Source organism: Pantherophis guttatus, chromosome 2, assembly GCF_059756535.1.
Source record: "Pantherophis guttatus breed Tessera chromosome 2, ASM5975653v1, whole genome shotgun sequence".
Classification (NCBI taxonomy): Eukaryota; Metazoa; Chordata; class Lepidosauria; order Squamata; family Colubridae; genus Pantherophis; species Pantherophis guttatus.
The window spans coordinates 29869344-29883796 of NC_142064.1; the positions used below are offsets into that span (position 1 = coordinate 29869344).

At 39.4% G+C, this 14453-nt stretch overlaps 1 protein-coding gene across 3 annotated transcripts in view; it reads right to left on the bottom strand.

The window, feature by feature from the left end:
* The window catches only part of PDE4D (phosphodiesterase 4D), a 706231-nt gene that overhangs the window by 451526 nt on the left and 240252 nt on the right, over positions 1-14453 (bottom strand). The window contains exon 1 of one of the 3 annotated variants that reach the window (XM_034440942.3): positions 1713-2844. The exons of the other annotated variants lie outside the window; for them this stretch is intronic. Coding sequence (XP_034296833.2) covers positions 1713-2152 — 440 coding nt within the window. The 5' untranslated portion in view covers positions 2153-2844. Of the gene's footprint in view, positions 1-1712; positions 2845-14453 lie in introns of those variants that run through there. 3 annotated transcript variants of the gene reach the window in all.

Consider the following 14453-nt stretch of genomic DNA (forward strand, 5'->3'; position numbering starts at 1 on the left):
AACTGAAAGAGGACCACGTTTGCCAGTATAATCTACCTTGGCATCTATGCTTCATAAGGTCACTTTCCCACTACACCTAGAGAACTGTCTACCATTATCCAGCCATTATTGGGGTCACATGAAGCCTGTTACTGACTCATTGGCATAACAGAAGACCCCATAAATCACTAATGCTGGAAGCTCCACGTGAATTGTTTACCTTCTAGCAAAATAATTGTAGGAAAGTTTAAAACCACAGTTGTTCTATTGTGTAATTCCTGTTAAAGAGAAAGAAAAATGACATTAATAGTTATCTGTAGCATTTGCACTAAGTGATGGTTCATCTCCAAAATGATAATGAAGACTGTGGAAATATTCAACATAATTGATTCTGGTCACTGCTTCCTTCTTTTCAAGAACAGCACAATGACAACACTGTGGACAAGATTATTTGTAGTTAGACTGAGATGTGGCGCATAACAAAATCTGATATTTGTACTACAGTCCTTAGCTAGAGCATACTAACCCAGATTTTGAAGAATTTAGAGCAAATACTAAAGTGAGATTTCCCCCCCCCCACATCACTTCTTTATAACATATGTAAATGAAAATGATATAGTTCTGCACACTTCAAGCAAAATTAGGTAATGCCACTAGCAGCTCTTTGCTGATTGCCAAAGGAAGTTTTCCTTAAAGAGTGATGTCACCCTCTGCTCTATCAGCTACTATATTTCTGCAACAACTACAACCTCTGACTCACTTTCTCCGTGCCTTTTCCTCTAAATCAACTAATAGCCTCCAAGAAAGACCAGCTGTGTGCTTATCCATCAAGCTGCAGTCACTTCATTTTGGTGGGGAGGGGTGGTATTTTAAAGCTTTAACTTCTAGAATGTTGACTAAAGCAAAGAAAGCAAATGATTATTGGATTTTTACAAAATAAAAATAAAATAAAATAAAGCAACATACTACTTATGCCTCTGAGGAAAGTGAGGAGGAAAGAGGAAGAATACAGAAAGCCCTTACTGCAGATTTGCTGCCAAGTGTGAGATTTTAATCCTGCTTTTTTCAATTCGGTGCCAATGGCTGTGGTTTCGGGGGAGGAGGGACACTACAGCAGACACATCTGGACGGTAGCAGATTGATGAAAAGCTTGTAATGCTACCCTGGTAATATATTCATAACACGAGTGATCTGGAGGAGATGATTATTGTTTCACACTCAGACCCGGTTACTCATATCCAGTTTTTAATACACACGTACACACGTACAAGCACCCATGCGTGCCATATATAGACATGGGTAGTTTTGTTTTGTGTTTGCAGAGCAAAAGGAAGAGTGTTCCCTTGCTTTTTTTTTTTTTCTTTCTCTCTCCTTTTCTCTTTTAAAGTCGGCCTGCTTTGGGCAAAAAGAAAAAAGATCAAGGCACAGCAGCTGCCTACAGATCACGTCCAGATGCCCGGCGCCAACAAGCAGCTCTAACGATTCCACCCAGTTCCGGCACGTCTTCCGCGGGGTCTGGAATCCGCTTCTCCTTCACAGCGCTCTGACCTCCCAGCGCCCGGTTCCTGGCAAGCCTCCCTTGCCTGGCTCATCTGCACGCTTCCACCCTCCCTCCCGGACTTCTCCCCTCACCTGTCGGAAAGGAAAGGATGGCGGAGGGCAAGTGAAATGGCCCCGGCCGCCGCCGCCGCGCAGAGCCCCCTTTCCCCCTCGCCCTCGCCCTTCCCGCGTACCGTCTGAAGCCTTGGAAGGACGAGGGCCAGGACATCCTGGATTTCTTCAAGCCGGGCCGGTGGCCGGTCTCCAGCGCGAAGGACGCGCGGTCCATGGCTCGGCAGTAGAGGTAGCGCTCCGTGTCCGAATAGCCGCGATGCCTCACCCTGCCGCCGCCGCCGCCCCCGACGACGCGACCCCGCGAGGCTGGAGGGAGAGAAGCAGGGGGTGGCGAAGGCGGCGGCGGGAGAGGAGGAGGCGGCGGCGGCTGGTTCTGGGGCGCCTGCGGCTGGTGCACGAGGAAGTGGTGCTGCTGCCGGAGCTGGTAGCGGCAGTGGTGCTCGTGGCGCCAAAGATGCTTGGGAGCCGGCAGTTTCTCACTACCGCCACCGCCGCCGCCGCCGCCGCCGCCGCCGGGCGCCGGTTCGGTCAGGCTGGGGCGGTTCTCTTCAGCTTCCATGCTTTGGCGGTCGGGGCAGCAGGGCTGAAGAGAAGGCACCGCTGCGGATGGTGGTGGCTCTTCGCGCAGGTCGGGGAGGCGGCGGCAGGCTTCTTCCCCGGCAGCCGCACTCACTCGCTCGCTCGCTCCCTCGGCCGCTCCAGCCGTAGCCGCGACCCTTTTTTATTATTATTATTTTCCTTCCCCGCGCTCGGCCGCCCGGCTTGGGAAGGTTGAGGCAGGCAAAAAACTGCGCTGCTGAAAAGTTGGACAGTTCCCGCGTCGCGCTGTTGCCGAGTGGCGCCCGAGCAACGCCCCGCACTTTTCTCCCCTCCCCTGGCCGCTAGGAGACGACGTCGCCCGGCTTCATGCCGCGAGGCGCACAAGGGCAGCGGGAGCCTCCGCCGCCCCGAGAAGCGAGGCGAGGCGAGGGAGTTCAGCAGAAAGGCAGGTTCGCCGCCTCTTCCCGAACCGCGAAGGCTTTCCTCCTTTTCGCCTCCCCGAGCTCGGTTTCTTCTTTTCTTTTCTGCTTCTTTTCTCTCAAACCCCCCCCCCTTTAAAAAAAAAAAAAAAAAAGCCGGGCTTGCTACGGATAGTCGCCTCTCCCGCTCCGTCTCCTCGGGGCTGGTGGCGGGGAGGCGACTTCGGGTCGGAAAGTTACCAGAACTCGACGTCTCTCGCGAAACGGAGGGGCGGAGGGCAAGCGATGCCGCGGCTCTTTAGCTCCTCCTCGGGGTCTTCCCCGGATTGTCTTGGGGGTGGGGGGGGGCTTTCTTCCTGTTTTCAGAGGTTGGGTGGTGGTGGGAAGGATTCCCCATTCAGCCTCGCCAAGCGTTCCCGCTTTGAAAGCTTCCTCCAAATGGAAAGATGCCAGGAGCGCGCAAGCGCGCGCTTCTTTTCTCTCATCCCTTCCGCCCCCCCCCCGCGCAACCTTTCCCCCCCCGCCCCAGCAGTCTTTCCTGTGAATCAACCCTGCCAAGGTTTTAATTATAGCGATGTCTGTGTGCCCACTGTTCAGGGTGAAGATTGGGTGGAGCACTTTCATCATAAACCACTCATTTCTGAACTTTTTGAGATCCAAAGAGGGGAGAGAAAAAATAATAATAATAAAAAAAAACCGGTGCGGAAAAAATGGTTTCGGTTTAAATAGTTCTGCTGAAGAGCAAGTTCCGTTGCAAAGTCAGCTACGTGAGAAGAATTTTTTCTTTTAAAAAAAAAAAAAGTCAGGCAAAACAGATGTGTGATCCAGATGTGGGCTGCTGGATCATTAGCTAATGAGGATTGTTTAACATGTTGTGTGAACCTTGCTTCCTCTTACTTAACTGTAGTTGAGCAAATAATTGCTTAGGACGATTATAGCAACTGAGAATACCTTTTGGAGTCGTGATTAGCGCACCCATAAAGTAAACTCTGTGTAATGGACTAAGGTGATGTTTGTCAAAATTAAATTATTAAATCGTAAATGGGATTGTTTAAACACACTTCTGCATGTGAAAACATAGTTTAACTGATAGTAATGATAATGACTGTATAAAAAAATAATTTGCTATAGTGCAGTAACTTTTAACCAGCAGGTTTTAAATCATTAAATCTGATTCAATAGTTAAATTATATTCAGAGAGATGTAACCAATCTTTCCCACATATCATAACACTACTTTTTTATTTTTATTCATCTTTGCCTTCACAGTAATGAAACACTACATTTTAAATCCTAAGGATTTAACATAGAATGGAGGTGTTCACACAGGAACTGACAAACAGTACAAGTGAATCTGTATTGTTGCAGTCAATATGTAGTGTTTACAAAATAGACTTAACCAGATAAAGAACTAGCAGTTAAATCCACTCAGCATATTAAATTTGGCTACAATTACTTTTGATTAGCTTTCTGGAAGACTTCACACAAACCCAGTTTTTTTGGACAATAAGAATTGTTTTCTTTTAATACTATTCTCACTCATGTTTTCAATCAACCTGTTAAAGAAATCTTGCCGTTCTCTTCAGGCCTAGCAGAGGAGATGTGAAGAGATTGAAAAGGAGTCAAGGAAAAACAGCTTTCATTTGATATTCATTAGAACATCCAGTCCTTAGCGACTCAACCACAGACAAAATCAAAGAGGCACTGAACAAGGATGCACAATTCCATTTGTTCCCCAATGCTTGCATATGATTTCCAGAGACCCTTCAAAAGCTGCTAACAAATTGTAATTCATAACTGTAAACTTTAATGTGACGGTGTACAGTTCATTTATTTATCTATTTTTAATTAACTCATGAAAACATTTCAGTTAGAAGTATTAGAGGAATACAAGAAGCAGAATTAACTATGTACTACAGTCACATTTCATGGAGTTATGGTATTACAGTTTTATTTGTCTAAGCCACTTTCACATTATGTTATATGTGGAATTCTTTCACTGAATAATAAATACAAAGAGGTCATCAGTGAATCATTATTTCATCCGATGAAAGAGGATATGATTCTTTCTCAGTCCCAAAGCATATAAAGCTTTCTGTGTCCAGCAGCATTTTGAACTGCATCCAGATATCATTGTGTCGCAGTGAAGTTGTTTTAATAAGGAAGTCATACGCTCTCTATAATCAGTCCGAAACTGAAAGGGCCATATAGGTCAGAGTCCAACTGTCTACTCATTTAGAGTTTAAATTCCTTGCAGTGAAGGGAACTCTATTGTGTGTACTCAGGTGAAAGCTTAGGAAATTTTGCCTACTGTTATGCAATTTGTCCATTTTTATCATTGTTTCCTATCCTATATTCTGGGAAAATAAAGAACACTTCTGATCCCACCATTTCCAAAATGTTTCCAAAATGAAGCTTCTGAATACTTTTCAATAAAGGTTGGGATAGAGCAGGGGTATCAAACTCAATTTCATTGAGGGCCACATCAGGGTTGTGTTTGACTCGGGGGGGCAGGGGGCGTGGCCAGGAGGGGCATGGCCAGCTCAACATCACTCATGTCCGGGGCGCCTGTGGTGACCCAAGCACTCTGCCAGCAAAAACAGCTCTTTAGCTTCATTTTCGGCTGCAATGGCTTCCTGCAACTCTCTGCCAGCAAAAACGGATCTCAAGAGCCCGCAGGTGGCCCTCCCAAGCTCTGTTTTCCCTGGCAGAGGTATCATGGGCCAGTCCTTTGCTATTTCCAGGGCGGCCCTGTGGGCCAGATCTAAGCATCTCACAAGCCCTGGGCCTTGACTTTGACATCCCTGTGATAGAGCATATAAGGCAGAATAGTATTATTAATGGCTATTGGCCATGAGCATTCTTCAGAATAGCCATTCTTCTGAATATCAAGAACAATGTCTCATTATACAAGAATCCATTATATAATGATTGATTGCTGAGAAAAGCAAGAAGCCTATTTATTCTATTCCATGTCAGATCAAAACTATCTGGGATGGAGGTTGAATAGAGATTGACACTCCTGGTTTTTATGAGAACGGGACTACCTGCAGGAACTTGATCTTTCCTTTCTCCACAGTTCTTGAGTGTTTCCTTTTCCTGATGTATTTGATGTATGTTTTTATATGTGTATATGCAAACTTAGGTTTGTGATTTTGCCTGGAGATTATACAAGAGATAAATTTACTTTCCCAAAAGAAAGGCATCTATGCCTAAGTATGCCATGAATTTTGCAGAGTTTTGAACTTCAAATTCGTCAAATTCTTCTTGGTGTCAAAACCCTTACTCTCTACTTCAAAGAGTCAGTGTTTTGCACCCGACTGTTATATTTAGGATTCACAACACAAATTTTTCCAACAGGAAATAATATATGCCATAAATAATGAATAAATTTCAAATAATTTGAATGGAAGAGTAATTTAGTTTAAGCCTAGTACAGATCAAAGATAATTATTTTATACTGTTTCATAAGGCGAAATCCAAACAGCTAAGAATTTCAAGAACTTGTGCAAAGTTACTGACAAACAATTGTCTTTTTTATTTCTTATAGCAGCCAAAACCATTTCATTTCATAACACATTTGCTTCTGATTTTTTTTCTATTATGAGAAAATGTATTGGTCCTCCAAAGATGGAAGACATGTTAGAAAAAGGTTGGTGGCATGTGGCTGGTCTTCTCTTTGGTGCATCTGTTCCCAACCATTCTAGGTATTATTTCATATAGTTGTTTCCCATACCAGTCTGGCTCATGCACAGGAGAATCATAAGAGAAGAAGAAAACTAAATAGAAAAACCAAGTTACTGCTTCAAGTGCTCTGAGCTAAGTCATTGGCACACTCACTTTACTTTACATGCATGTTTTTTGTGGAGCTGGTATTTATTACAATTATGATTTTTGCTAATTGTTTCTCTTATTTTGTATCATAGTCTTGGGATTGAGAGGCATACAAAAGCAAATTCTTTCATTAATTAACCACACAACTTACAGAAAAGTAAGTCTCATTAGGTTTGATCTACTGTTGACCATATTTTGATGGAATCAATGAAGTCAATGGCATTTATATTTGAAGCTTCATTAATTTTTATGGGCTTCCAAATTGAATGCCATTTACGTTCAGCTAAATATGAATAAAATTGCAGCATAAATCAGAACGTCTGGTATCTTTTTCAGAAATATGCCATTTTATAAAATAATAAAGTTCTTGATACTAAGACAGGGCAAGGAATTTGATAGCCTCAAAAGTTTTGGACTACAATTTATTGTCATTGGTCATGCTGAAGTATTGACGCCCAAATAATCTGAAGGATATCAAATTCTCTGATCTTGGATAAAAGCCAAAGTCACCCATAACTAAGCAATATACTACTTTCCTAAGACCTATTCCTGTATTAAATTAACTATCACAATGGAAGAACAAAGTATTGGAAGGAAAGGATGTCATGGGAAGAATCAAAACTGTAGCACCTATGCTTAAAGTAAATGTTACACCACTCTTCCAAAGTGATTTTTGTCTCCATTCCTATGTTACTATCATGAGAACTATTTCAATAATATATGGATTAGAGAGTGAACACTGATTGCAGTATTGGACTAGGACAGAAGAAACCCAGGTTCAAGTTCTCTCACAACCTTGGAGCTCACTGGGCCATTTGTGTTTCTCACCCCAACCAGCTTCAGAGAATTGTTGTTAGGAGATAAAATGATATCTTGCCTTGAACTCCAGAAAAAGGGCAAGATATAAATGCAATTTGAAAACAACAACAACGTAAGGTCAAAGGCATATTCAATTTCTTTATATAAGCCTTCTGCCACTTAGTCTCTGTCAATTGTTAGTCTTTATTTCCTTTAATTCATTTATTCCCTTAATCACATCTAGGACTATAGAGCTAGCTTGTATTAAATTATATTAAAATACACAATTTTTTTGAGATCTGGACATTTTTCATGGCAAGTAGCAGTCCCTAAGGTAACCTTCTCTTTTCCTTTTTCCTTTTTTTTATAAAAAAGCTTGGTCTTATTTGGATTGGAGACAACCAAGATATCTCACGGCTTTAGGCCACTTGAGAAGTTGAAAAAGCATACTAGACAGTTGGGAGGTAATGAGAAAACTTCATTACCATTGCTAAGAATATTATATACTGTAGAAATATCTAAATAGTCACCTATTTAGCATCAAGCTCTTCTTAAAGGAGTATTTATCCCAGGTGATCATTATAACATTTATTGCTTATATAACTAATTTATATTCAGGAATTGTTATTTGATAGTTGTGAAGGAACTGATACATCCCAATGACTCCCAAAAGAATCACTCATGACAAGAAACTCAGACAAGAAATTAGACTACATGAATTACACTGAGAAAAAAAAAGGCAAGCCATTTCAGGAATCTGCCAAGAAAACAAAATAGATATTGTCTTAACAAATTCATACTGAAAGAAATATCCAATAATCTGCTGGATAAGTGTAGAAGACATGTATGAAGGGTTAAAGTGTCTATCATTGGCAGAATTAAAGCCAAAAAGGATATTTAACTGCTGATGTGTCCAGAAGTAAAAGAAAAATTTAGTACCGTAATGATACGAGACCTACTGCTACTGAAATGTCAGAACTATGAACTAAGGAGATTGTTAGAGCAGAAATGTCAAGAGGGGATATTGACAAACTGGGAACATCCTGACAGAAAGATCTTTTACTGAAGACAAGAAAATCGTAGAGGAAAAAATGTAGTTATGTTATTAATAGAAAATCGTCAAAGGCCGAGATTGGATAAAACTCCTCAGAATGAAACAATGATATAAGTTTGAGCCCAAGACAATATTATGGTGATCTTAGTCTTTCCTCTACCGCAGATGCATAGGAAGCAGAAATTGAAAGATTTTATGATGATCTGCAGCTTGTCAATACAATAAGAATATAAAAATGATATACTTACTATAAGTGATTTGAATTTTGCAGCTGAAAGTAAAAAAAAACCTGGAGTAATGGAAAAATGGTGACTGAAACAAAGCAGGAAACATAGTTTTGCTAAGAAAATTCAATATTTATAGCAAATACCTTTTTCCAACAAACTAAAAGATGACCCAAAATAGGGACATCACCAAAGGATTACATCAAAATCAAACTGATTATACTGTATACTCTGTAAGTGAAGATGGAGAAGCTATTTTCAGTCATTAAAAAAAGACTTCTTATTGATTGCATCTCAGATCTTGAACTACAAGATCTGAGATGCAATTACAATTTAAGCTAAAGAAAACAAAATCATCAAATACAATTTCAGCAATATTCCATACAAATATGTTATGACAGTGAAAAAAAGATTTAATTATGTATTAATTCTTGAAGATATGATGATATCCTGAATACAAAATGCAAAAAAGGTGAAATAACATTCTACTCATAGCAGTAAAAGGAAAGGGAGGGAGAGACGGAGGTAAGGCCCCAAGTAAACCTGAATTTGAATTCCATAAATGAGTAAGAAGGGACAAGGAACTATATCTAAGCAAGCACTGCAGAGAAATAGAGGATAAAATGAAGCAACAAATTTTTTTTTGCTCTGTATTTTATAAAATTAAAATAGAGAACACAAGGGAAACTTGATAAAAAACAAGAAGTTTAAGATTTACTAGTGAGGATAGACATAAAGAAGAGGTGGTTTATATTGAAGAGCTCTACAAAAAATGTTTCAAATCAGTGATATGTAAGTATAAAAGTCTGATTACTTAACTATATTCAGACATTTTAGATAGTGAAGTTAAATGGGATTAAGAAACTATAATACCAAAATCATGAGAAGTGATAATACCTGCTGAACTGTTTAAAGTAATAAAAGATGATACAATTGAAGTGTGCTTGCAGCTTGTGTGTAGATACAGAATTCACAGTAGTAGTCCAGAGAAAAGAAAAGATTGAATTATATTCTAATACCAAGGCAGGGCAGGGCTAAAGAATGCCCAAACTAATGAAAAATTATATTTAGCTCACATGGTAGTATGAATGCCCAAGATTTTGCAATTTAGACTTCAAAAATTTATGCAGCTATGACCCAGACATCTCAATCACATTATGAACACCCAGGGGATAAAATAAAAGGCAAGAAAGTTGCAGAAAAGATAGCAAAAGCAATAGCACTTAGACTTATATACCACTTCATAGTGCTTCACTGCCCTCTCTAAGCAGTTTACAGAGTTAGCATATTGCCCCCAACAATCTGGGTCCTCATTTTATCCACCTCAGAAGGATGGAAGGCTGAGTCAACCTTGAGCCAGTGAGATTTGATCTGCTGAAGTAGCCTGTGGTACTGCACTCTAACCACTGCGCCACCTCCACTCCTCTTGTTTTTGCTTGGCTGATCTTGAAGGTGACATACAGAGTTGAAAACTATGGCTTTTTAATATTAAGGATTTATTGCATTACTGTAGCCCTGGTGGATTAGATGCATATCTTTCTTTATTATAATTTTTTTTTATGGCCAGGTTTTATGTATGGAGTCTAGTTTAAGACCATAATAAAGTAAAATAGAAGAAAAAAGGTTATTCATTATACTAAGACATTCAATAAGAGTTAACTATCTTTGACTAACTAACATAGCTAACTCTTAAAAACTGGCCAATTCACCTACCTATCAAAGAATGTTTGATTACTAAGAAGTAATAATTAGAATGCAACATGGAACAAGGGAACTAAATATTTTAAAGTTGGGAAAAGTGTGCACCGAGGAGTGTGTATATTGCCACCTCATCTAGTAAACTTACATACAGAATATATTGTGAGAAATGATGCACTTGAAATTAGAATTATATTAGCAGATGGGAGAAACATAAACAATTTCAGATTGATGGCTTAGCTTTATCTACTGCCAGTCAGACTCTAGGCAATTGGAAGTGAAAAAGACTTGAGGGATGCTTTGTTGAAGATGAAGGACTGGAAATGAAAAGCTGATCTGCTATTCCATATCTTTAAATGTTACGGTCATGACAAGAAGCAATGCCAACCCAATACAAATAGGTGGAGAAGAACTTGAAGTAATAATGGATTTGATCCTCCTAGGCTCAAACGTTCATAAAAATTATGATTATAGCCATGAAACAAAGAGACAACTGCTACTTGAAAGAAAGATTACAACAAATTTAACAAAATGCTACAGTGAACAGATATAAAAATATAAACATGTCAAGGCTATGATTTTTTCACTTGTAATAACGACAAAAGCTAAACCATCAGAACAGATGACTGAAAAGAAATTGGTGGCTTTGGATTGTTGTGCTAGGAAAAATGATCGAGAGTACCTTGAAAAAGCAGACAAATAACTCATTAAATGCTTTGGACACATAATATAAAAGTAGGAAGAAGACTTTACATTTGGAAAATGCAGAGACAATCAAAGAATCAGAGGACAATAGAGAGAAAGCAGCTAGTGTTGGGATTAAAAAAAAATGAGCCGAAAATAATTCAAAGAAACACTGCAATCTTGGCAAAGTGATGTCCACATCTGATTAATATATAAAACCTGTCCTAGGGGATGAAACCTAGGCAATTTCACGTGACAAAAAGTTCCCTGCCAGACCAGTTTTTATGGCTTGTAAATAAATATAGAAATAAGTATTGTTTAGTAATCTGTGATGAAACTTTGTAAGTGCCCTTTGGAGGGAGCCTGTCCAGTGTCAGAGAACTAAATGTAGTGGTTTAGGAACACGGCTGCTCCAAACAAGGCTTTTTAAACAATAGGTCTGTATCTTTTCCCCTTAAAAAGAAAAGAGAATTGGATTATATTTGTAAACAAGGACTCAGCATTTTTCCCCAAGGTATTGGATTGGGGAGCCAGAAGAATCATATGTGATTAAAGAGTAGCTCTGTTAGCAAAGTAACTGCATTCAGTTCCTTTTCCCTGCTTCTTTGCATTCTGAAAAAAGTAAAAGCTTAAGTAGTGAGTTTTAAGAAATGGACACACCAAGATTGCCAGTTTAATATGCTGTTCTCCAGTCCATGAAGTGATGCAAAGTATGCCAGCATTTACTGGTTGCCCCCATGGACCAACACTTTTCCGCCTCATTAATTAAGGTATTGAATGGTGCTATCGTAACAATTTACTGCAAGGTTTACCTACCAGTGGGAAAAATATCCACTAATCATTCTTTTTAGCTTGGGGTAGGGCTGGGACCAGAAGTGATTTTAAGCATCAGCTGGAGTGGTTGGTTTAGCCATCTTTTAGAAGCTAGTCTGCAAGGATGAGGGTGGGGTAGAAGACCCCACTTCTTCTTCTTTGCAAGGACAGTCCTACTCTTCTTGTGGATCACCTGCCCGATCCATAGAGCTGGGATTACAAAACCTGTCCAGCGATACAGTCTCTGTCACTCTTTCCTCAGATATCTTCATGACCTACTGATACACTATGTGAGAGATCTGAGAGATGTGACTATCTTCTCCTTTCAGATCTTCTAGCGCAGGGGTGTCAAACTCAAGGCCTGGGGGCCCGCATCCAGCCCACGAGGTGTTTAGATGTAGCCCACGGAGCTGTCCTGGAAACAGCGAAGGACTGGCCCACAGTGCTCTGTTTTTGCTGGCAAAGCGCTCAGACTGCCACAAGTGCCAACATAAGTGATGTCGAACTGGCCATGCACACTCTGGCCACATCCACTCTCCCCCCCAGGTCAAACTCAACCCTGATGTGGCCCTCAATGAAATTGAGTTTCACAACCCTACTCTAGCGCTGGTAGGTTGCACTTGCTGAAATGAAGAGATCTCCCCCACTGAACATGGGAGATTTATGAAGGGAGAGTAAATATGCCTTCTAAAATATGACGTCATATTTTCCCAACCAACATGTGACCTGCCAACCAATCAGTATTCACTGCAGGCAACCAAAGTAGACAGGGACATGCCTGCAGCAGCTGAATATGGCCACGAGAAATAAGCAGCTCCCAGATCCCAGATCCCAACCATCATCAGATTGGTTTTGGCCAATGAGTCACAAATCATGGAAAGAGTTATTCCCAGTCAAGAGAAGATGAAAAACCCTTCAGCGAACATGGATTAGAAAATCCTTAAATTGTCTAGAATTCGCTATGGGCTGCTAAGGCTACATCATGTCCTGAAAGAAAGGTTTACAAGGCATTTTTCAGCCAAAGCAAAGGGGGACCTATAGGGTCCTTTTTTGCATCAGTCAAGAGATGATGAATCATTCATGAACCATCACGATGGTCCCAGTTGACTTTGCAGATTACTTCTTAACCTTTTGAATCAGTCAAAAGTGGCCTGAGTGGACCTACTATTTAGCAAAATTTCAAACATAATTATAAGTTAGCTGAGTACAATACAACATGTATTTGGGAGATGGGTAATGGTTTTTAATAAGAAAACAATATTGTTGGAGAAAAGAGTTATCCCAGCATTTTTTAAATTTGGCCATTTTAAAGCTCTGGCTATGGAATTCTGGAAGTTGAATTCCACACACCCTAAAATTGCCAAGTCTGAAAAACACGTACTTACACAATTTTGTTTACCATCAAATATCCATTATAATTGAACTTTCCTTATTGGTATTTTTCTGAAAGAAATCACTTTTTGAATCTTAAATAGCTTTAATTTATAGCTATTCAGCATTTATTAGAAATAAAGGATAACTATATAATATATGGAATGGCATCTATAATTGAACATAAGATACATTTTGAGTGGCAATTCATCTGTCTGATCTCTAAAATCCCTCTACCCTTCAACAACAGTTTAAACAGTATCTTCCCAACTGAGAAAAATCATTTCAGCACTAATCTGGTAGAGGAAACTAAACAAATCAACCCATTTTTAAATCATGAAGATTAGCTTGGAGGAAAACAATTACACAATGCCTTAAAATAGTCCCAATTCAGTTAGTTCCAGCAAAAGCCCTGTAGTATTATTTCATCTTGCATGGTTAGAAAGCCTGCCAGACTAGATTCCTGCTGCAATGGAAAAATCAATCAGTTGTGACAAATTAGATTCTTCCTTTGGGACTGTACTAAGGCAACAATATTTGTATTATATTTGCATTATTATTGTACAATAAGTATTATTTAAGCCTGTGTCATTCCATAATTAATCTTTTAGCAAAACTAAATTTAGAATGCTCAGTCACTTCAAATGTTCTAATATGATCTGGAGATGTCTTAAAATTAAAATGTAAAATAATGTGATGTATCATAAAGACAAACGATAACATGATAAAAATGAACAAATGTACCATATAATCTAATCAAGTAATTCTTAACCAAGCCAGAATTTAAAAAATAGTCTATAACAAACGTTCAGAATATCTACTAAAAAAACTGAATTCCACTATAAATAAACCAAATAATGTATCAAGAAAATTTGAAAACACGGCTCTGCGTTATACAAATTGAGACAATGGGCATAATTTCTTATTTTGCATAATTTTTATAGCAAACGTATGCTCATTGTTCTGTTCTGATTCTAATGGAACTTACTTCCAAGTAAATAGTGAGGCAAGCACTGCCTATATGCATTTAAGCATCTTTTAACAAGAAATTCTATAAGCAAACCCTACATTTCATAGTAAACTGAGTTCAACAACAAATAATATATTCTGCATTTTTCTGAGTTCCCATAGAGCTATATCAAGCTAATCAAACAGCTTGGCGATATCCTAATCATAAATTGATACTTCTTTGAATAAATTGATTGAAATTCATAAATGAGAAATGTTACTTTAGCCATCAGCACTGCAATTCAGTACAATACTTTGCTCGGATCTGTTTAGTTTCCTGTACCAGACAGCTGGGACAAAAGAAAGAACCCCCTCTCCATTTCAAAGCTTCCTACATTGATATCACAGAATACTTTCTTTTTTCCTCCACTGTATTTTTCAATTAGCTAAATTCTATAGCTACCCTGTTTTCCCCAAA